The 25,889-nt window shown below is 34.1% G+C and overlaps 2 protein-coding genes across 3 annotated transcripts; both read right to left on the minus strand.

The window, feature by feature from the left end:
- Positions 1-3,842: 3,842 nt before the first annotated feature.
- Positions 3,843-4,698, minus strand: LOC147404693 (ABC transporter C family member 10-like). 2 transcript variants are annotated; one of them, XM_086437762.1, is made up of 4 exons: positions 4,472-4,698; positions 4,343-4,390; positions 4,171-4,259; positions 3,843-4,066 (listed from the first exon to the last, which is right to left on the minus strand). In XM_086437762.1, the coding sequence occupies exons 1-4, from the start codon at positions 4,556-4,558 to the stop codon at positions 3,946-3,948; spliced, it is 345 nt and encodes a 114-aa protein (XP_086293888.1). In that variant the 5' UTR covers positions 4,559-4,698; the 3' UTR covers positions 3,843-3,945. The 2 variants fall into 2 exon arrangements, 1 of the variants encoding a protein (XP_086293888.1); XR_015177241.1 differs by having other exon boundaries at positions 3,843-4,054; positions 4,343-4,694.
- A 5,256-nt stretch (positions 4,699-9,954) lies between these two features.
- Positions 9,955-13,473, minus strand: LOC147404694 (uncharacterized). Its single transcript, XM_086437886.1, has 5 exons — positions 13,142-13,473; positions 12,654-12,980; positions 10,910-12,037; positions 10,727-10,826; positions 9,955-10,647 (listed from the first exon to the last, which is right to left on the minus strand). The coding sequence occupies exons 1-5, from the start codon at positions 13,471-13,473 to the stop codon at positions 9,955-9,957; spliced, it is 2,580 nt and encodes an 859-aa protein (XP_086294012.1).
- Between the last annotated feature and the right edge of the window lie 12,416 nt (positions 13,474-25,889).

The following is a 25,889-nucleotide window of genomic DNA, read 5'->3' on the forward strand; positions in this document are numbered from 1 at the left end:
AAATACATGTTTAATATTTCTATTTGGTCAATTAGATTTGTATATAAAGAAAATACTATAGTGAGTACTGTTGATTGATGTAATGTCAGTTTTAAAATGTTTAGTTGCTTATCCCTGGTTATGTGTACCAGTTAATCGTAGTTTATTCTGTAAAATTTTGCATATGTTAAAAGGATTTAATATGCTTATTCGTTCATACTAGAAGAGGTTATTGACAGAAATTGTTTGTTTTCCTACTGGGTAACCATTGTTACTCACCCATTCTTTCCTTTTTTTTTTAGCTTCAGAGCTTACAGTTGGCGAGGCGGGCGTAGAACCAGAAAGTGGGGACCATCTGGTCAAATAGATGACCAGAGTCCATTGCCTGGTGAGTACTGGGATTATTACCCCTAGTGGTGTTAGTTAGATCAAAAGTATTATAGATTTTGTTCTGAGTGTTAGGAATTTTGTTAGAGTAAGGAATTTCTGTATAATCCTGTATATAAATTTCTTCTTCCGCACTCTAATCTATCGTACGTTATTAGATGTATATAGGCTTCCGCTAATATTCTATTTTGTATGTATATATGTAGGATTGTATGTCATTTATCAGGTGCAGGTTGAACGCCTTGGAATGCTAACATAAACAGAGGAGACCATGCCAAAATTTCGAGGCGCCACCTAGAGCCTCGAGATCTGACATGGGGCTTTGTGTTAGCGTTTGGCGGGGCATCACATAAGCTTTAATTATTTAACATACGCTTTGGCAATAAATTATTGAAAATTTTATGATTTCTTTTGTTTGTCTCTTTTAAGTTGGAAATAATAATGATTATGAATATTGGATTTGAATGGATAAACTAAAATGGTGTGGATGTGGATGTGGACCTTGTAAATTAATAACTACTACATCCAACAAAAATGGCAATAAAAGGAAAAAATTTTATTGTTGTCCTAAATCAACTGAAAGTGAATTTTTTTATTTGTATTGAATCATCATGTAGTTTAAAGTGAATTTTTTTCTCAAATTATGTCTTATGTAAATTCTTTTTCAATCAGAAAAAAATGGTTGCGATTTTTTCATGTGGGATGAGAAATTGAAGACTACTGCATCAACAAACATAGAAATGGGTGAAGAAATTATAAAAGGGAAAAAAAGATCGAAGACCTTTGTGACAATATTGTAAATCTTTGTAATAATTTGAAAGAAAAAATAGATAAATTATAAATCGAAGATTAGAATAGACATTTGTAATTTTAGTAATTTGTATTTTCTGTATGGACCCATTTAAGGAATCTTGTAATATCACCAGTATTACACCTATCTGGGCTTTGGACCAGGAATGTATAGTAAGGGGTCACTAAATAGGCAAGGTTAGTAAAATATTGAGTATGCAATATTTGAAATTATTTGGCATGTACTAGCTTATGTATATTTGAAATTATTCCTCATTTTCAGGATAAGGAACTCAAAATAATCATAATTTCTCTTAATCTAATGAGGAAATAACTGGTTGTTCTTAAGCCCACTTTGATAAACCTGGTTGAGATTCAACACGGTTATTATGTGACTTAGTAATATGGGAAATCTTTGTGAATTTGGTTGTTATGCAATTCCATCCAGTTCAACGGTAGAACTACCACAAGTCCTATTGTTGATTTTTTATTGCGATTTGAATTCAAATTCTAAATCAATGATCATAAATTGAGTAGTAAAAGAGGCATGGTGCAATGGGTGGGTGTGTCAGGATTCAAAGAAACTAGAGAATCCTAACAATATTATACGTAGGATTCAACTAATCAAACTTAATTGAGTTTTGACAAGGTTAGGTTGGAACCCCTTCTCAAGGGCATTGTATGGAGTTTCTCACATAAAATTCGATCCAATGAAAGAACATTCATTCCAATTAAAAGAAACATAGTATCCAGTCTCAAGATAATGAACTGGGACCTCTTTCATAATGAATAGGCACTAACATAGCATAAACTGTTTCCATCAAAAGAGTTAGAAAAACATCAAAATAGTGAAAAATTTGAGAGACCGATGTAAGGATAAAAAGAGTAAAAATTTCCTTCAAAGACCTATTTGAGAAATATTCAAATGCATCAAGAGTTCAACATGTTGTTTTCAGGTGTTCCTAGCTTGGTTTGGACATGTCAATTGCTTTCAATTTCACATATGGCTATATGATACATTAGTATTATCACCAAATATTCAAGATCTTAACCATTGCAAATACCAAATTGCTCATACATCCTCCCTGATAACTGTTGTATACATACAACAATCATATTCTGTTTGATAACCTCTAAATTCCCAAACATAATTAGTCGAACCATATTCTTCTCCTTCGAAAATATAATTGAAAACCATATTTATGGAAACACTATGATTTGTTTTTTTTTTTTCCTACTGAAACAGGAAAACCATTTTAAAAGATCTACATACCAAATGGGAGAACTACCTTGTTTAGAAACTACCTTCTTCCCTCTGGCCTGACTTTGTCATCATTTAAAAGTTTTTGTCTTTGTTTACCATCTTGAAGCTCCATAATCTCTGCTCAACTTACAGGTCGTTATGATCCAGTGTCCATTGGAGGCACCATACCACCCATCCTCATAAGACCACTACAAAATGGTTCAAGTATCTTAAAAGATGTATTGAGATAAAAACGAAATATATTAACAAAAAAATGAACTTACCAGGGTACTGACAAACCAGCATACATTGATAACATATAAGAAGGAACCTTGTAAGGTGTAATTGGGACCATGGTGGGATTGAATGGCATGACCCCAGATGTGGCATATACATTTGCAAAGGGTCTAATGTTGGGCAATGAAGCCTCGTGCCAATAATGTGGTCCATAAGCTGACATGCCTCTTGGGAATATATGGCATTCCCTGAAATCCGAAGGTTAGCATTACAAACTTTTCGGAATATATATACTCGTAAAAAAAACATGCAGGGCTTACATAACCACCTATATCTTTACCTGTTTGAAGTATAGGATATGGATTGGATGCTGCTAGGCAGTCTCCTATGAAATGATCCAGAGAACCGCACATGTAACATGTATGATCTCCCTATTTCCCAACAAGAAACATTAGGTATCCCATAGACAATGGATTAAAACAATAACAAAAATAAAACTTTTATACATTCAAATTTCAATTTCAAATGCAAAAATAATTCCACAATTTTCCTTATGTTCCATGGAATTGTTAAACCACATTTGGAATTTGAGATAATAAAATTTTCAAGCAAGAAGAACCAAGATCCCAGGGATTTTTGGAAATACAACAGTAGTAGCTGAAAACGCCCTCGATCCGTGGGGTGCGCGGATCCGCTTTTGACCCTTGAGGTTTGAGAGTCGCCACCCAGTTATTACGGTCTAGGAACCGAATACTGACTCTAAACGGATAAAAAAATAACTAATCTACTGAAGAAAAATTGAATCCGGGGATCACATTACGGGGTTGGAAGGTGTTAGGCACCAACCCCACCCAGCCAATGCCGGTCTCTACCACTACTAGGAAAGAGACCTATACCGACGGTTAGATTCGTCGCTAAATCATCCTAATTCTGTCGCAAAATATTTTACCGACGGATAGGTTTTTCATCGGCACTCGTCGGAGATGGTTGCGTCAGTATTAGTTTTAGCGACGGCGCAATAAAATTTCTTTCAGTATATCACTTATTTTCTAGAAAAAAAATTTGTGCGGAAATTTGTTTTCCATTAGTGGTTTACATCTTTACCGACATGACTCTTTTTCGTCGCTATATCTTATACCGACAAACTTTGTAAGTCCGTCGGTATATGCTATTTTGTTAAAAAAAAATTTGTTTACAAAAGCCAGCCCAGCCCAGCGCAGCGCATACATGCAGCGTTTGCGCCAATTATTGTATTTCCTGCAATCAAAATCAGTGCACACCTCTGTTGCTTCCGTATTTCCCTGACTCAATTAGCTTCTTAGTGAGTGCCATTTCGGATTTTGGAAGATTGGCCAATAACCCGGCTGCTGCCATCTGTGCATTGCTCCTACTATTGTCCTTGAGAAATCCCACCAATACCTGAAGCCCCCTCTACACAAGAAGGAACTCGACAATCCCTTGTGGCTCATGTTGGGAAAAAAGGAACAAAAGATTTATAGCAAAGGAAGGATAGCAGGAACATCGTTGGCACTCACGTTTGGCAGATAATCCCAATCTTGTGCCCTCCTTCAAATGTGCAAGAGATCCCCCGAAGAACAAGTGGAGTATCACGCCTATATCTAATCTATTTGACATCAGTTTCCTTATTAATCATGCAATTCATGTGCAAATTGATATAGGAAGTGAAATTCGTGCACACATACATACCTTCAAATCATGAATCTCCTCTCTGCCAACAGCAGGCCTATATCTAATCTGTTTGACATCAGTTTCAATGTTCATACTTCAACACATGGCACAGATCTAAGCAATCAATCCTGGTTGACAAAAGTCTACCTGTTTTATAGATGTTGAGACTTGGGAATGCAACTTTGGTTGGGTCGGGTGGTATCTAATCCAAATCCAACTCCAACTATAAGGCATTAGTCTGAATCCAAACCAAAATCCTAGCCAACCCAAGCCAAGAATCAACCTGAAATGTTCTGCACAAGACCAGCTGGTACATTACTATTCAAACTCAAATAATATTGCTTGGTAACGTAAACACGTTACAGATCGACAAGCTTAAGGACCTGCTACATTTGCAGATGTTGATTTGGATGAAAGGTCTTGTGTCATGAAATAGCAAGAAATAAGCTTCATATCAAAACATCTTCCATGAAAGCAGAGTGTATAGCCCACTTTAGTGTTGTTCAAAAGGTCATTTGGTTAAAACACTTCATTGAAGAATTGAGTTAATAAAGTCGGGTAGGCTTGTCAAATTATTCTCCAATAAGCATGAACGATCCAAAATTTTGAAACATAAATTTGTGATGTCATGCAAGAACCAGCATTTTAGCAAACTCTAAAAAGATATTTCAGAATGAACAAATTTTAAAACTGCTAAAAAACCTATAAATGAATCATGTTAAACTTGGTTAGCACATCAAGCACCCCAAAAACGATAGAATAAGGATTTAATATCCTATCTGCTAAACTAAATTATCATCACTGGTAACCAATGTTATGTTCAATGTTATTTATGGAAAAAAAATATTACTGTCCTCTATTATGGATGCATTGGGAGTTATAGAAGCATTTAATCCCTACACAATAAGTAGAAAAAAATATATGAAATAGGAGCACATGCAGCAGAATAGATGTTAGCTGAAACAATAATGCTCTTTCAAGACTGCAAAGTACGTCAAACGTCAAGTTATGGATTATGGACAACCACTCTATTACGTTGCTTTTGGCTTTTATCTTAAAGAGAGTTCATTTTTTGCTGTAGATCATTACAGTAGTTTAGATGTCGTATCATATTATATATATGCACCACGTGTAAACATTAGATGGAACTACATGCCAGATAGGGAGATATTAATCTGTTAGATATTTCTGGCCATTGAATATCATCATGATGGAAATTTTTTTAATGAAAGGTGACGCATCTTACCTTACAATTCCTTTGTTCATGATTGTATTGGACATGGTTACACCTCTGGGGACCATCATAACATCAAGCTCATGTTGTTCTCAGATTTTACAAACTCTACCAACAAAATCTCTGTTTTTAGTTTGAAAGAGACATCTAATAGCTAAAGATTGCCAAAGTTAGTTTTATGTAGGCTTACCCAAAACCGCAAGCACTCTCCAATTAACAAAAAGTCCTAATACATAAGCCAGCATAATCTCGATTTCGATTGTGACAGAGAGCTATATAGAAAGAAAACAGAGAGATCAAACTTGTTTGATTTGAAGGATTACATTTGGTTTTTAATAAAAAATATTTAGAACCCAGGATTCAAATTAGGAAACAAAAACAGTACCAACCTAGTTCACAACTCCAAGAATTCCTCTTATGTCCTTAGGCGATATCTCTGCTATATACACAGGAACCTACGAGTAAAAGTATCTACGGTTATGTGACCACCTCCACATCAGAAATGTGAGAATCACAGTAAATCCCTATGTCACCCCAGAGCATTACTCAAAAGCTTACTATGTAGGAGATTACACCCACACCAAATCCTTCCAACAACCTTACCTTCTGTATCCCATATACAAAAACCAAGAATCCTACACACAATTGGCAAATTAAAAGTAGTTAAGAATCCTACAATAATCTAACAGTAGTCAATTTATCATATGACTTGTTGGATCAAGAAACACTACCTGAAGTTGGGAGATCCTTCCTCTCAAATCTGCTTTCATAGCTGCTGGAATAGTTGCCGAGTCCACACAACTTCTTAGAGAAGTAATCGATGATATAAATATATAGTTATAAATTAATTGTATAAAAAGAAAATTACCCATAATTCCATTCAACACAAACATAAGGTCCAATACGAAGAACAACATATAATCCAGCATCTTGGATTGTCTTGATAAACCTAATAAGGTCTAGGTTGCCGGTAAAATCATACTGAACAGAGAAAACAAAAAGTATTAAAATCTATCTACAATTTATTAATATAATATAATCAAATAAAATAAGACTTTGTTAAGAGATTAAAAGATGAATAATGCTCAATTAACATTGTGAGGGACATTGGCGTGCACAGAACCATAAATGCTTTCATCACGATCTCACTTGTACCTCAATGAAAAGCATCTATGGTTCTAGCACACATCCACGTCAACCAACTGATGTCCCCACACAATGTTACTCTAGCATGACTTTTAAAAAATATACCTTACGCTGCACAGGTTCGTGGGCATTCCAAAAGACATAAGTCTCAATTGTATTGAGTCCACCTTCCTTTGCTTTCTGTATCAAATCTGGCCACATCTGGAACCAAAAGTACAACAATGAATCAAACATTTCCTTTGAAACAAAAGAAAATAATAAAAAATTATATATATATATATATATATATATATATTAACTAGATTTAGATTTTTACCTCACTTGTACTTCGGGGATAATGGATGGAGCCAGACATTAAAACTCGACGCTCCCCATCAATTTTGATGGCCCTCCCATCATAAGAAACCTCAATTGCCGAAGCAAAATTACAATAAGACAAAAGAATCAAACCTATAGCAAAGAAAACTAAGCCCATCTTTCTTTGCTACCCACACACACTCCAATGGTTTATATTTCATATTCCACGTAGTCGAGTAGTTAATCACATAAGAAGCAATTCAATGATTACACGTAAAAAGTTGGATAATGTCATTATGGTAGTGGTAGGCACATTTTTCATCAGTGATCAATGGAACATAAATTCTCAACTATCAAATGGAGAACAAATAAATGAGATTGGTAGAAGATGTTACCTTCCCAAATGTGTCGTGATCATAAATTTCCAGAATTAGCATATCGTGTAACCCATCCTCCACAATAATGTCAAAAGTCTGATTCCAAACTGGATTCAGACTGTCATTCACAACTTGAGAATGTAATACAATTTTTAGAATAGGGAATGTTATTAGTTGAGCATTTATGAGCAGTTAAATATTGCCCACAACTTTAGGACACTCGCTGCACATGCAAGAGGGTAAGAACCATCCAATGGGTCCCACCTAGGAGATCTTGTAAAGCAAAAATCAACTTAATAGGATGATTGTAACCATCAGGTATATGGCATTCTTTTTGGACAGAAAGCATAAAAAGGAAAAACAAACCTCTCCTCAATATCGGCAGCCTCTATTCCATCTGTCCCACTTTTAAGGGCCTTCTCCAAGGAGGTCATTGAGAAATCGGGGGCAAATGGGTTAGTAAACCCATTCTCCATGCCATAAGGACAGTACAAAAGCTCCAGATGCACTTAAAACCTAAAATGAAAAGAAAAGGGTGATTAAAAAAGAAGAAAGAACTTAAGTGTATGGTTATTTCTATACACCATGGCATACCTTCTCCCTCCTCCTTTATCCGGGCTTGGGACCGGCAATGTAAAACGTTAGTTGTACATTGGCGGAGTTAAAAAGGTTTTACCTAATACATCTAGAGTTTAAAAATGTTTTACTTAATACATGCAGAGTTAAAAAAAGTTTTACTTAATACATGCAAAGTTATCTAATATAGTCTAAATATTGTACGAAGATAATACAAAAAAAGTTAAATGTCATGGGAAAGACAAGCAAGCATATAGAAAAAGCCTCATAACCCCTGGCTAGGAGGATGGCCGTCTGGAAACATGGTGCGGAAGTACTGTGCTATTTGCTCTTGCACCTGACTCTGGATTTGACTTTGCATTTGATTATGCATCTCAACAAACCTCTCCTCATGTTCTCTTTTATTTTCCTCTAATGTTTGTTGTAGATTGGTCAACTGAGATTGCATCTTGGCATAACTAGTACGAGATGAGCGAGAAGAGAAGCCAAAAACTGATTTCGGTGTCGGGCCTAGACTATATGTACGCACTTGACCATGCCCATCTGGTCCAAATGTGTCAGTGAATATCTTCTCGCCTATAGGCGTAGAATCTGATCCACCACTTTTTTCATGATCCATTTTCATTTTAGCCTATACAACAAAAATGAACTAATTAGTATGAATTTATTCAAATTTATTTATTTGGCATTATATTAAAATTTATTGAAGATCACATACCATAAGCTCAGCCAACTTAGGATCAGATGGTAACCCATTTTTTTTAGTATGGGTTTTCCTAAAGACTTCAGCTCGAGTAGGTAAATTACCCAGTTCTCTACCCTCACCCTTTAGTAATACAAACATAATCATATTAAATATATGTCATAAATCATATTGAATAATAGAAGATAATGAAATAATCAAAATGACAGATATTATATACGCACCAATTCATGACGATATTGTGCACAACTTTTTGTCCTCCCAACATATTTGATTACTTGATTTTTTTCTATTCTCATTGTTCCTCTTGGATACAACCTACACAAATTTCATAAAATTATAATAAAGGATTGTTAATTAATAAATTCTTAATAATTTATACCTGAGCCTCAGGAGTACTCCAATAGTGGACGAGCCAGGTCCAATCGGCTTCTGAGACGTTGTTAAGAATATTGAGCAATCTTTCTTCATCCATATCGAATTGTAGGTTATTCTATTTTAAGTCATTCTTCCAATCTTTATAATTCATTGACATGGATAGCATTACCCAATATCTTTTATCATCATCAATCTCAACAAATCTCTAAAAAATAAACATTACAAGAAAAATAATAAACATATATCATATTGTTAAGGCAAACGTAAAACAATACCTAAAATATAAAGTAATCTATATTTACCTGAACCTCTTGCCACAAGGAATCCTTTGCATGCTCTGGAACCTCAGTCCATGACTTGAATTGCAATGGGGCATGACCAGAATGCCTCACAACGTACCCTAAGAAATGTGTAAAATGGCTAGAATTTTTTCCTATTAGCTGACAATGAGCATTCCAATCTACTAACATCTTCTGCCCTACTTTTTGTCCAAAATTTCCTACGCCTCGCGTAGGCCCTCTCCTTCTAGTACTGCTAGAAACTGTTTAAAGAGTTAAAAAATATAACAAAATAAAAAATATGTCAATGAAAACTTATTTAGACAAACATTGTATTAAATACTACAAGGTATTCAAAATAACTTAATAAAACATATCATACCTGTATTACTACTCCAATTTCCACCTCTCATAGATGGTCTAGCTATACTAGATGATGCATCTGAGACTGAATTTGAGGGGTCATTTCTCCCCACTGTCTGTTGGACCACCTGCTTGGATGATTTTCTACGCAACATATCTAACCAACAATTTCTCAGATAATTAAAATCAATATATTCATCAAATGACAGAGTAATTTCATTTTATTAAAACGAACTATTATTATAAAAAAAATAACAATTTATACAATCAATCATATACTAGATGTAATCGTCGTCATCATCATTAATGAAGCCTTGATCATCACCAACATATCCTTCGACAAGTACTCCGTGGATATCGTTCCTAATCCAAGTGATAATATCATCATTTGTATCGATTGCATTTTGATGCAACCCTGGCTCATTATCTTGAAAAGGTTCTGATACTACATCATCTTCCGGCTCCATATTGTATAAGTCTCGTGGTTGTGTATTTATTACAACAAGCCAATCACAATGGGTGTTGTCTTTTATATAAAAAACTTGTTGTGCTTGATTTGCAAGAATGTATGGTTCGTTGGTGGCTAAGGTCCGTGTAACATTCACGCATTTGAAACCATATTCATCTTGCTTGAATCCCCCACGGTTTATGACATCCCACCAATGCCATTTGAATAGTATGACTCGATTCCCATCTGGATACTTCAGCTCTAAAACATCATTTAAGATGCCATAGTATCCCACATTACCTGTCACCGAATTAGTGTCCTTAGCGCTTGCAAAACTATGTGTTTCTACAAAGACAAATACTCCACTATTTTGAATTTTTCTCCGGCTATCTCGTTCTTTGGTGTGAAATCTAAAGTCATTTACAATGAAGCCCTTAAAACAAATCACATTATGAGAAGGGCCGAGAGCTAACTGATAGATTTGTTCATTTACGTCTTCACCATTTAATCGCATTTGTGAAACCTATTAAGATCAAAGAATGAAATTAATACATTTAAAACTATATTTAAGTGGGTTAATTTTGATGATATTTATCACATACATGATGTTTAAACCATTCGGCGAACTCATTCACATGTTTTCGCTCCACATCCCTAACACTCATGTGATTATGAGTGTCTTTAATCATCTGTTTGTGTTGTCTGTACAATAAATTATTTCATTGATTAAGGACTACTATCAATTATGAATATAAATAAAAATGTTTTTAAATGATTTATCTTACCGAACAAATGGAGTAATTTCATCACAGTTGTTTAACACGTATAGACGAGCTTGTTCCCACTCACTCCGTCCCAACATTTGTGAGATTGCCTTTCCTATAACACGGCCATTTTCTTTGAAAATTGACAATTTTTCACTTGAACCATCATCAACAACATCATTATTACGCACTGGTCGATTGAACCTCGTTTCAATCCCATGCAAGTACCTCGAGCAAAATGTCAACGATTCTTCACAAAGATATCCTTCAGCAATAGAACCCTCTGGATGATTTTTATTACGCACATATAACTTTAGCCTGTGCAAGTACCTTTCTATTGGATACATCCACCTATATTGTACTGGTCCGGCCAACTTGGCCTCATCGGCTAAATGAATAGGCAAATGCACCATAATATCAAAGAAAGCCGACGGAATTATCATCTCTATTTTGCAAAGTGTTAACGCAATCTGAGATTCAAGGCGTTCTAACTCCTCTATCCTTAGAACCTTACAACATAATTGTCTGAAGAATGTGGACAACTCAATCAAAACCAAACACACATTCCTAGGCAAGATTCCTCTTAGCGCAAGTGGAATAAATTGTTGCATTAAAACATGACAATCGTAACTCTTGAGCCCTGATATATTGCATTGTTTGACTTGAACACACCTTGAGAAATTAGACGAATAACTATCTGGTACTTTTACATCCTTTAAGCATTCACAAAACTTCTTTTTCTCAACTGAAGACATTGTGTAACATGCAGGTGGTAGTAACAACTTTCCCCCATTCGATATCGAGTAAAGTTCTTTTCTTATACCCATTAATTGCAAATCAAGACGGGTCTTCAAATTGTCTTTTGTTGAACCCTCAATGTTCAATAATGTTCCGATCACATTCTCACACACATTCTTTTCCATGTGCATAACATCCAAACTATGACTCAACAAAAGATCTTTCCAATACGGTAAATTGAAAAAAATGCTCTTCTTCTTCCAATTCTTCGGTAATTTGCAATCATCTCTTTTTCTTTTCCTCCCATCCTTATCTTTATCTGCCTTACCAAATATGATTTGCTCGTAGTCACGTAATTGATCGAACACATTCTCGCCTATCAACGGTTTTGGCACAACTCCCAACTCAATTCTGCCATTAAAGGATATTTTATTATGTCGAAATTTATGATCAAGTGGTAAAAATCGACGATGTCCTAAGTAACATTCTTTATTTCCTTTTTGCAATTGTATTGAACAAGTATCCTTGTGGCAGGATGGACAAGCAAGTTTTCCTTTAGTGCTTCATCCTAACAAGTTAGCATATGCAGGAAAGTCACTGATAGTCCATAAAACCGCTGCATGCATCCGAAAATTTTGTTTTGTTGATGCATCATATGTTTTAACTCCTTCTATCCACAATTCATGCAATTCATCCACTAATGGTTTCATTCACGGGAGCCTTAGGACCAGGAATAAGCAACGACATTATAAAAGAGGTTTGCTTCATACACATCCATGGCGGGAGGTTATATGGAATCAGAACAACGGGCCATGTACTGTGAGGAGTACTCATGTAACTAAAAGGAGTGAAGCCATCAGTGACTAATCCAAGTCTAACATGCCGAGGTTCAGAACCAAATGATGGGTATTTATTATCTAAAGCTTCCCATGCCATAGAGTCTGCTGGATACCTTATTACCCCATCTTTTATACGACATTCGGCGTGCTATTTCATATGTTTAGCTATTTTTGAAGACATAAACAACCTCTTAAGCCTAGGAATCAATGGAAAATGACGCAAAATCTTTGCAGGTATTTGCTTCTCCTTTAAAGAAGAATCAGAGGGATTTTCAAATGATTGGCATTTAACAGTTTTCCACCTAGACTCACCACATACTGCGCATTCATTTGCATTCTCATGTTCTTTCCAGAATAACATGCAATCATTCGGACACGCATCTATCTTATTGTAATGTAAACCAAGTCCTCGCAAAATCTTCTTTGATTCATAGTAATTTTTTGGCAACTTTTCTCCAACAGGAAATGCATCTTTTAACAACTCAAGTAACATATCGAATGATTTATTACTCCATCTGTTAAGACATTTCAGGTGTAACAACTTTACAATGAAATATAGTTTTGAAAATTTAGTGCAACCCGGGTATAACTCAGTCTCAACATCCTTCAACATTTCATAAAACTTGTTTGCATCATCGTTTGGCTCATCCGAACCATCATCATTTAACTCATTAACCTCTTCATCATCAAAATTAGGGATTCCGAAAACGCATGTAACATCCCTTGCATATCATCACCCTCTTTAGACTCATCACTATTATCTTCATCTTCAAATTTCTCTCCATGGTAAGTCCAACGAGTATAATGTTTATTCATCCCATACCATAATAAGTCACCATGCACGTTATCTCGATCCTTTAAAATCGCATTGAGATATCTGACACATGGGCACTTAATCATGTTACCAAACCTTGAACGAGAAAATGCAAAATCTAAGAACTTAATAACTCCTTCATCATACTCAAGGGTACTTCTAGGCAACTGAATCCAACTTTTATCTATTGGCATGTCCACTTTACGACGACGTCACCTTTAAACTAATAACACAAGGTCACACACACAAAAGAACATATCACAAGAATGTTAATTTGAAACGAAAAAGAGAATCCTTAGTAGTATATGGGATAAGAAAAATGTTGAAAATCCATATAGTACATTTTCTATATGAAAATGTAAGTATAAGCTAACAACTAGCATTATAACAATTCTCAATTCCAAAGGTGGTATCATCATTATTAGGAAATGATTAATTAATAAATATAACAGAATATAAATTATACGTTGGTTACTAAAACAATTATTAAATAATAGAATCATTAATCATTAAGTTATAAAATATTAATTATAATGTGGCATATAAGTGGAAGTCAATTCTAAAAGATCATTTAATGAAGTCTTGTTAAAGCCAACACTTCCCATATCATATGGAGACAAGTTAGAGAAGAGGCTAATACTTGCTTGAAACAATGAAGAAGTTAAGAAAATAGAGAAAGCTAAGACTAATAGACTAGAGTTGTCATTGGATCCCATATGGATCGATGGATTTGGAACCAGCCCAAATAAGAGTCAGAATAGATCCAGTTTTATTGGATCGGATCTTTACATTTAGATCTAAATTTGATCCGATGCAATTTGATTCAATTAACTATAATTCAATAATGGAAACATACAATCAAAACTACATCCAATCATCCAAATTAAAAAATAAATAAATAAATTATTCCATTTTTACTATTAATAGTTAAAATATTTCAGCTACATAAGCTCAAACAGAAAATAATAATAAAAAATACCCAACCTCTTATGCTGTACAGCTTATATTTACTGTCCCACCTAGCAAACCCCAATCATGATCATAACGACCAATCATCAAAAAACTTTATCCAAATTTTAGGGTCCACCTAGCAATTCCAATAGAGTGTACAAGTAGAAGGGATTTTCTTCTTAATTATAACCATAAATATTATTTAATTACCATATAATATTCTAAATAAAAAAATATATTTTTTCTTTGTTTAACATAGAGGAGCCCTATGAGGAGTACCTTTCCTCTTCTTGAGAGATAGATATGAAATTGAATTTGTATCACCATTCTCATCAAAATCGATATACACTATATTGATATAAACAAACTACCAAACAGAAAATATAGAGATTTTAGTACTTGATACTTGGTAGGAGGCCTAATCTTTTTGAACACGAGGGACTTGAAGTCCTTCTTATGGAACTCTTTTAATGCTAAATTATTCTCAGAAATTTCTTCCAGTTCGCGGATTCAACATAAAATTCAGCATCAGATTTGGCATTAATCTAATCAATAGTTCAAGAAAGATTTTTGAAAGATAAATCACAATAATAATAAGATATCATAGGATCAATCCAGGAATTAAGGTTTTATAAAGTAAATTGAAATTTTTTGAAACTGAGTCAATTGCTCAATCTAAGAATTCTACGATTTTACTCAAATCAACATGGTCCAACTTCAAAAAGCTTCAGAACAGAAAATTTTAAAGTAGAATCAAAAACAGATTTCATTTTGGATTGTTCTTCAAAGTGAAGAAAGAACTGAACTCACCAAAGTCTTTTATGAGTTTCTTTGATTTTTAAAGTTTCAAATTCAAACCTAGTTTATCCACCATTTCCATTTGCAAACGTAACAGAACTTAATTAACGATATCTAATTAGACTTTTAACATCGGAGAGCTCAAAACAGAAGACTTTTAATTAGGTTTTGAGGATCAACTTGGAAAATAAAATAAAACACAGATCGATTTACCTTGGTTTGATCGATGAGAAACCCTAGACCTCTAGTCGAAAATCTGAAATTATTGAATGAATCGATCTCTTCGTCCCTAATCAGCTCTCTCCTCGGATCTAATCTTCATCCCTGATCAGCTCGATCGCCTCAAGATTCAGCTCGATCTCTTCGGATAAAAAATGGAGATTTCATTTGATTTCAGATGTCGAAATCAAGAGATTCAATTTGGTTCAAGGGAAATAGAAACGAAGGATATCAAAGAGCTCGTTCGGTTGGGAAAACAGAGAAACTAGTGTTTCGTTTAATTAAGGAAAATGAAAGGAGAGGGAAAAAAATCTGAAAAATCAACTCTTAACCGACGAAATATTTTTTTAATCCGTCGTTAAAAGTTCTCTACACCGACGGATACAATTTTGCCGTCGCTAAATCCCGTTGCTATATATCAATTTTCCTATAATGTACTTATCCCAAATAAGACTACATTGCTAATAAAAAAGACCTAGATAAAAAAAATAACAGAAATTTTACCTTCGAACGCAACGATTCTATTCCCTCAGATTCGATAAAACTGCTCCTTGTACCGTACTCCTTGCTTCGTTCTGTCTCCGGATCTGATTTCTAATCTCCGAGGCAAGGTATCTCTTTCTTAGATCTGGATTCTTCGAATTTGTTATAGATTTTGGGGTATTTTTGAAGGGCTTCTAGGTGTTTTTCAAGCTAAAATCGAAGTATGAGTGTTAGGTAAGGAGTTGGGGCTTCAAAATTAAGATTTATGGGAGGCTAGGAAAGCTTTTTGACCTACTTCTCTTAGGATTTATGACTTGATCCGAAAATAGGGTGTGAGGACCCCTATTTATAGATTTTTTTAAGTGTTTGTTTAGATAGAATTAGTATTTAATTATAATTCTTTTAGTTAGAGTTATATTTTAGTTAGAATTGTTTTAGGTAGAGTTGTATTTTAATTAGAATTGTTTTAGGTAGAGTTATATTTTAATTAGAATTCTATTAAATAGAGTTAGAACTCTATTAGGGATTTGACTTTTGGTCTTATTTGATTGACTTTAAGATTTTGACTTTGGTCTTACTTGATTGACTTTAATATCTTGACTTTGGTCTTATTTGATTGACTTTAATTTTGACTTTAGTCTTACTTGATTGACTTTAATATCTTGACTTTAGTCTTGCTTGATTGACTTTAATTTTTTGGAGAACCCCCCTCTATTATATCTTTAATTCTTTGGACCCCCAAATGGAGGGGTCCTTGAATAAATATCTTGGCAACCCTCAACAATTTTGCCTGAGAGCCTAATTGATCGATCGATTTTTTTAGTTTAAATTTTTAAATTAATTTTATTAATGTTTCACTTTAATTATTTAATATTTTATTTATTAATTTTGAAATTTTTAATTATAAAAATTGTAAAATTACCGTTTTACCCTCGGAGAGGACTTTTTGTGTTTCAAGTCAGTTTTTGATGTTCCAGGATGTTTTGGAATCGATTTTTCGTAAGGAATTCAATGGGAATATTGGTTTGTGTCATTTATGAAATTTTTTGTGTGAAATGGTCGTGAACTTTATGAGGGGCATTTTCATAATTTTGTCGAATTTTATGAAAATTGGCGAAATGATTTATTTGGTTTCGATTTGTTATTTTATGTGTTTGAGTGGGTTTTCCTAAGCGTAACGTAAGCTCTAGGGATATTTTAAGGTTAGGGGTATTTTGATAATTTGGTCATTTTTAGTGATTTTTATCGTAAAGCTTCTTTTTGGTCTACAAGATGATGATTTCTATGTTTTTGGGATTATATTTTCCTAGCGTAGCATGGTTTCTATAGTTTTGTCAGTTCGAGATACCTCATCCAGATTTCTGAAACATATCTGGTAACAAAATAAAGCGTTGGAATAATCATTCATCATTGGGAACCGTTGCAATCGGGTTGACGAGTTGATTAATCAGGCGAGTGCAAAAATGGGGTGTTTACAGTAGCAGCGGAAGCATTAACAGCAACAACAGTAATGACTGTAAAAATAATAATGTAAATTCATGATGAAAGTAGTTACTTTTATGTTTCTTCTTGTAGATGTAAAAAATTTAGCTCCATTTGAAAAAAGCCAAAGGCCATTTCTAAAATTAACAGACAATATGTTGGAAAACAAGTCTAGTTGAGGTTCCACTCAATACAAATATTAAAACATGATGGCTTTACCCCCAGTCCCTTCTTTTTCTTGGCTGTGGAACTAGCTGTTGTGACATGAGAATGAAATTGCAAGACAGTAACTCAATTATGGTTCCAAATATAAAAGAAAAACTACCACAACAAATAAAATGATGCAACCCACACTTCTCCAAACAATATCGGCTTAGGGTATACTTGAACTTGTACTCGTCCACATCTCTGGACCGAGGATATGTCGACCACTACAAGGTGGTATGGTATATCAGTTCCCTTCAGTCTCAACCAAAGGGTTGTTTTGTATTAGAAAATCACAACAAAGTAGTGAGCAAGTCGACTAAAATCAAACCTTCCTCCTTTTGCATAAGATTTGGAGGCAATTTGAGCAGCTGGCTTTCCCCTTGAAAATCAGCAATCGATTCCAAGACTTCTGGAATTTGTAGGATGAGCAACTGCATCGTTCTCTCCATTTCTCATATGTTCTACCTTGTGTGATGAAGAGGCGGATTTGACAAATTTGCCTACTACATCTAAATGAATGATATGAGAACCTTTACAAGCAACTAATCCCTTGTTTCTAACCATCAACTCATTTGGAGATTCTGTCATTACTTGATTGGATCCTTTCCCTGTTGCAGATGGAGAATGTAGCAATATTGGTTCTTTTTTATAGAAAGACACAACATAAGAAATCTATCTCACTTGGATTCTTGATTCTCCATCTGAAGATTGAAAATTTCAGAGGTTATTCTTCATTTAAAATTGCATTTTTTTTTGTATGATAAGCTAACAATTACTATATGTTCACTTGGGGCATATTAAAGAAGAATATTGTCTGAATCACTGATAAAAACTTGAGACTTGAGGAAATATTCAATTGCCTGCCTAAGAGAAATATTTGGCCACAAATCTTCTACTCTACACTTGGTAGAAGAACATTTGGGGCACCTTGCCTTCTCAACCAACACCAAACAAATGCTTGCAACCAAAATCCACATTCAATAAATGCAAACACCAAACATGGAAATATTTGGTAAGCAACATTTCCCATATTTGATTAGAGGACAATCTGTTGAACTTTTTAATGACATAAATTTTTGAGCATCACGCTTTTTTCCAAACTTTTGAGGCTTGGCCGACAGTATTGGTCATTTATAAAAGTTATTATCCATAAAATTGAAACCAAAATAGTTTTGAAAAAATGTTCTGAATTTGTAAAATAGTGTATTGTCGATAATGTTCTCTAATCTTGTGTGAAAAATATAGCTTTTGCATAAAGAACCTAACATTTTCCACAAAAACTATGCTGGCAGCAAGGTATCATCACAACCTCTTTGAATATCATATTACAACATTCCAAAGAGAAGGCCAACAATACAAAGAGCATAAAATATAGTAATACACAGAACAACATATAGATCTTTGAAATGAAAATGAATGAACAATCTAAATAGAAGGCCATTTCTGGTGATAAATCTAGCACCAGAATCTTCGCTATATAAGCATACTATTCAAATTGTTTATCAAGAAGTAAGTGGAATGTTAAAGAAACTATTATGTCTAATAAACTCAAGGGGAATAACATCATCCTATAGAGGAGCAAAAATGTTAACAGATACAAGTATCAATTGGTTTAGCAAAATGGAACTACAAAAATAACTTTCTTTGAAGTTCAAGTTTATGCCAAAACCATTACTAAACCATTAAATCGGACAACCAATAGACAAATAAAGCTATATTTTTTTATAGGTAAGGAGGAGTGCAGAACTTGACAAATATAAACAAACTAAAACAAAACATACCCTCATTCCAAAGGAAAGGCCTTGTGATCGCTCTCAATGCCTTTGCCCAATTCTTGTGTATCATCAATTTTTGAGGAAAAATTCATAAATAAATAAGACTATGTTATAATTTATCCAATTAAATGCTTTAAAATGAGTCATTCGTTTATAAATAGAATTACAATTACCTTGAGTACAATAATTTTTCTTTCTATTTGGATTCATAGGACATATTCGCTTATCGTGTCCAAGTTTATGATAAAATGCACATTTTCTTTTTTTCTTTTCTTGGCTCAACTCAATATTATTTTTCAACTTACCCGTAGTATCAACCTTTTCTTTTCCCTTCTCATCCTTCTTTCTATCATTTGTTTGTGTGATATTCGGGTCTAAAAGTAACAACTGAGATAAGTTACATTTTCTTTTTTCATGTGCCTCTTCAATTGTTAGAACCACAATTTCTGCCATTTCTTCCATTCAAATTGCACAAAAAAATTTCAATAATTTATTTACGACATTTGTGAAAAATGCGTATGTTTTCATTGAAGGTAATACATAACTGACCAATGTATTAGACTGTTTACACATATTGACATATCTCAATGCTTCTGATGGTTCATTTCCATCGATTGTTACTTGTGCATCCATCACCCAAAATTTGTTAGCCCCTATAGACACCCCATTTTTGCACTTGCCTGATTAGTCAACTCATCAATCCGATTGCGACGGTTCCCAATGATAGATGATTATTCTAATGCTTTATTTGTTACCAGATATATTTCAAAAATTCGAATGAGGTATCTCAAACTAATAAAAATGTAGAAACCACGCTACGCTAAGAAAATATAATCCCAAAAAATATAGAAATTATCATTTTGCAAACAAAAAGAAGCTTTACGATAAAAATCACTCAAATGACCAAATTACCAAAATACCCCTAATATCAAAACATCCTTAGAACCCCCCTTATGCTTAAGAAAACCCTTTCGAACACATAAAACAACAAAATAAAATCAAATAAATTATTTCGTTAATTTTCACTAAATTCGATAAAATTACGAAAATGCCCCTCATAAGGGTTGGCAATCATTTCACGTTAAAAATTTTCATAAGTGACACAAACCGATAATCCCATTGAATTCCTTATGAAAAATCAATTCCAAAACATCCCAGAACATCGAAAACTGACCTGAGATGCAAAAGTTCTCTTCAGGGACAAAACGATAATTTTTCAATTTAAAATTTTTTTAAATTTGAAATTAAGCAATAAAACATTAATTAACGTAAAGTGAAACTTTAACAAAATTAATTTAAAAATCTGAACTAAGAAAATTAAGCAATCAAGCCTTCAGGCAAAATTGTTGATGGTTGCCCACTTATTTAAGTAGAGCCCCCTGATATTTATTAAAAGACCCTTCCATCTGGGGGTCTAAATAATTAAAGATATAATTAGGGGGGTCTCCAAAAATTAAAAATATATTCTTTCATTGTGCGCAAGATTAAAAAAAACTAATTTAAAAGATCAAGTCAATCTCATAAGACTTAAGTCAAAATCCTAATTAAAACCCTAATATAGAGAAAACTAGTCAATCAGATAAGACTTAAGTCAAAACCCTAATTTACCTTATCTAAAAGGAGACCTAGTCAAACCCTAATTCTTCCGAAAAATCTATAAATAAGAGTCTCCACAACCCAATCTCGCAGGTCAAAATAAACCCTAGAAAAAGTAGGTCAAAAAGTCTCCCTAACCTTCTCCAAACCCTAATTTTGAAGTCCTAACTCCCTACCTATCATCCAAACCCCAGCTTTTACTCAAAAAACCCTCAGAAACCCTCCAAAAACACCCAGAAATCTCTTTAAAAAGTCAGAAAATACTCAGATCTAGAAGAAAGATACTTCAACTTGGAGATCAGAAACAGATCCAGTGATGGAGGAATAGCAAGGAAACTCATACAAGGACACTCTCTGCCAGTACTGAGGGAAGCGTCGTAATCCGCTAGGTAATTATTTGTATTTTTTTATATATTATTTTTAGGTCTATTTTGCAATGTAGTATTATTTGGAAAAAGTATAGATCGGCGTTTGCCGGGCGGGGTTGGTGCCTAACACCTTCCAACGTCGTAACCTGATTCCTGGACCTATTCTCTGGGTAGATTAGTATCTTATCTATTTGTAGAGTCAATACTTGGTTCCTAGACCGTAATAACTAGGTGGCGACTCCCAAACTTCAAAAACCAAAAGTGGATCCGCACATCCCGCGGATCGAGGGCGTTTTCAGCCCCTTGTCTCCATCTCTTAATAATAAAGTGTGATAGGATAATATCAATGTCAAGGTGTGTGAACACCTTTAAAAAATGACGATAAATAATTCCAAGAAACTCAAATTTTTTGCACTCGCATGTTCTCTCGTAGGTATCCACATTTATTTTCAAAATAAAGTTATTAGGCTCATCAAACTTAGTTTTCACTAAAAACGTCTGAATTCCTTCTTCCATTTCTCTTCTTTCAATTTTATATCAAAAAACTTTAACCCATTCTTCCTTTAATTTTTCAAATGTACTTCTTGTATAAATTTTTGTTGCATGTTTCAAAAGTAAGCCGTTGTCATTGACACATCGAAACTTGTGCTCTGTCTCATAATTTTCATCACTCTCCTTTTTCAAAATATTCTTTATTGCTTCATCATACTTCACAACAAATTCTTTAAGATTTGTTTTCGAATTAACAAATTCATTAAAGAATGCATTGATGTTTTCGCTACACCTAGTGGTATTCATACTAGCAAAAAAAGTTGTTCGATTATATGTAGGCACCCAAGATTCTAGTATTTCAAATAGGTGTTGAAGCCATTCATTTCCTTCTAATCTATTTTTCTGAATCACATCCTGCCATTATTTTTCAAAATCTTCCTTAGTGTATGTCGATCAAATACATTTTTCTATCTTACTTCTGAAAGTAGATTTTTCAAAGTATTTATGGAACAACTTCTCCTCAAACTTCTTCTTAATATGCCAAATGCATAAACGATAACGGGTGTTGGGGAAAATTTTAGCAATTGCATTCTTCATTATCAAATATTGGTTTGTGATTATTGAAATTAGATGTTTTCCTTTTAATAGCTTTAAGCCAAATCTCGAACAACCATACAAGAGTAGTTTCTGTTTCATCTCCTAGAAGAGCATATCCAAATTGGATAGACTAAAAATGATGATTCACTCTAGTAAACGGGACGAATGGCATTTTGTATTTATTTATCCTATAAGTTTTGTTAAATGTCACCACATCACCGAAATATTCATATGATAATCTTGACCTCGCATTCAAATAAAAAAAATTAATTGCTCTCCCATCTTCATCACATTGTATCCCATAGAAAAATTGCAAATTTTTATTTTATTTTTCAATGAAGTACTTGAGTACACATGTGCATTGCTTCTTTCCAAATCCTATCGCCTAACATTTCAAAGGTGGTTGTAACAGTCTCTACCATCAAAATCGATTATATCTCCGCGAAGAATTGATTGAATTTTATTAATTTGAAGGTTTTGATTACAAAATGTTTATGTTAGATCCTTGACTACGCTCGGCATATTTCGACTCGACTTCATTTTCATTCTCCTCGATGGAGTGACAACCCTATGATTATGATCATCGTTGAAAAGTGACACTTTTCATTTTACTGCATATTGGTCGAATACAATGCGCATGTATGCTTCACATTCACATTTAAAAGTGGAACAACTTCTTGTAATTCTCTTCTTCCCCCTTTCATTCTCATTTGTCATCACATCTTCTTTTGTCTTCGATGTATATTTTCCTTCATGTATGTAAACATATGTTATCCTAGTCACCTCATTTGAACCTCGTATTGTCCTTGAACTACTTTGTATACAAATGCAAAACCCTTCATAGCGTCCGTATTCGTCATAGTATTTTTTTGCTCCCTCAGTTGAATGAAAAACCATCCCAACATATGGTGCACTTAACTTTCGAACATTTTTGTTAGGAGTAAGGCAATCAACACGTTACCCACTATCTACTTCAATGATTGAAGATGATCCTAAATTTTCATTTATAGGTATACTCTCACATTTCTCAACGTCAATCATATCCATGAACAATTATCTAAAACAAATTAACAATGAACAAATGAGTATCAAAATTTGTTTTTTAACTAAGTTTTTCACTAAAAATTTGAATAACAAATCAAATTGAAAGTAATTTTATTATTATTTTTTTTTTTGAAATTTGTAATTATGGGTTTATAATGCTTATTGTAGAAACAGTAAAATGGCTATGTAATCAAATTTCAGCCATTATTTATATATTTGTTTATATGATTTTAATGTAGTTCATCTCATTTAAAATCATTCTTTCTATATTTCATATCAAACATGAACTAAAGGAATCTGAATTCTCAATGAGTAAAGTATAAGAACATGCAGAGTGTCGGGTAAGTAGGGTCAATTTGTTTTGATTCTTGGTACCAGAGTCCAATTGATTGAAATTCAACATGGATACTTACATATGTGTACATGCGATTTTACATACATTCTTAGAAATCAATTCTCACAAAGCCCAAAAACTTGACATAAGTGTACAATCAACCACTAAAAGATTTTACTAAACACTAAACACTAAAGCAATCTTTGCAAGATATGATTATTCCAATTATGGGTATTTTGTATTTAAGGGATAAATTTTTTAAAGAATTTAAGGGGTTCTTTCTCGAAGATTTCTTGCATAGGTGGGAGTGGGTCTATAGTATTGCTTGTATATAGTAAGATCTGCTCCAATATAATACTTCAAATTTTATTGGTGAAACAACCAAGGAATGTTTTTACATGTGAAGAAACAAAAAAAAGTATAATAAGATTTGATCTGACATAATATGTAATAAACTATTATTGGCGAAATAACTAAGAAAATTCTTATGCATGAAGAAACAACAAAGATCAACAAAATTTTGTAATTTCGATTCTTTCTCGGATCTAGCTGCCATTATAGGATCTTTTTGGGTTGTGTAGACATCCAAATTTGACAGGGCCCTCAACGCAAAATGCCCCAAAAATCATAAAAATCGGATTGGGCCCTCAAAGCCCATACCTCTAAGAATCATCTTTCTCTTTCAATAAACGATCCAAGGCTACCCACGTGGCCCATGGACCAAAATTCCTCCCCTCCTTTATATTCATCAATCCATCTTAACACAAACCCAAGCCCATTCAATCTAAACCCATCCCTATTAAACCCCTCATCTAAGCCCATTCAACTCAACCCAAATCCATTCCTATTCAACCCACAACCTAAGCCCAACCCAATACTATACCTACCCTACTTATTATCCAAACCCAACACTATACCTACCCAACTCATTACCCAAGCCCAACACTATAAACCCAACCATTACCCAAGCCCAACTCATTACCTAAGCCTAATTCATTATCCAACCCAACATCATAACCAATCAATATGGTCATCAAGGTGGGACACATGGCACCACCTCGACTCACCTCTCTCACCTCCTACCTATCCCATCACATTTTCTCTAAACATCATTTACCAACACCTCCAACCCATCACCCTCCCCTAACCTACCCTCATCATTCCCTACAAAATCCACACCCCTCCTTTCTAATCAACCCATTTAAACCTCTAATCTTCACCCATTTTGACACATGGCATCATCTCCTTCACCCTCCCAAAATCTAATCAATCACCCTCTTACACCCCCCATTCTCTCAAATCCAACACCATTCTCCAAACACTCAATCAATCTATCACTCTCGTACACCCCCATCCTCATCACTCATTTTATTTCACTTAACACTCAACCCAAATGGGTTGAAAGATCCAGCCCATTTGGGTTGTAAAAAACCCATTTAACCTTCTTATACAAGTACCCCTCAATCCCCTTCAATTTACCCCTACCTCTTTTTCAAACACTTAACTATTCTACCCTTTTCCATCATATCACCCAACTTTACCCCTAAAAATATCCCAAAATTCTATAAAACCTTCCTATCCTCAACTCAATTTTCACCTAATGTCTAAATTTCCAAAAAACTAAAAAATCATTATCTCTTACTCAACCCTCTAATCTCAAATACTCATACTCAACTCTCAACTCTCTCTCAAGCAAGTCAAAGAAAGTCAAAAAAGACTCATCAAGAAAAATAAAAGAAGATCAAGTTCAAGGTGGGTTTTATACAAAAGAACACCCCCCTTCTCTCCTCTCCATTTTCTTCTTCTATTTATCCCCCTGCTCTACACCTTTGCACATACTACATATGGCTTGAGTCATCAAAGGGCCCCTTTTTCAATAAGGGTGCCCTCAATGGTTTAAACCAACATCGAAAGTCCCTCATATTTGAAGGCACATATCGGATTTTTCGATTCTTTTACTTTATTTTTATTTTCAAAAAAGGACCGAATCCGAGGTTACCACCAAGGTGGATGGAATAGGATACCTAACACCTTCCCTACTCCCTAACATAGACCCCCTTACCTAGAATTAGAAGTTAGACCAAATTAGTCGTATCTGTACGAGAGTCACTAAACGCCCAAAACAAATGATTTTTCAAAAGAATACATCACGGGTGACCATTCATACCCTTTTTGCAATATGAATGGTGGTGACTCCAAAATCCCTTAATGTGGTTGATATATGCAAAAATGAATAAATCACGTGTTCACAGGTTGCAAGAAGT

This window comes from Akebia trifoliata, chromosome 4, assembly GCF_017979445.1.
Source record: "Akebia trifoliata isolate Shusen 1 chromosome 4, ASM1797944v1, whole genome shotgun sequence".
NCBI classification, from domain to species: domain Eukaryota; kingdom Viridiplantae; phylum Streptophyta; class Magnoliopsida; order Ranunculales; family Lardizabalaceae; genus Akebia; species Akebia trifoliata.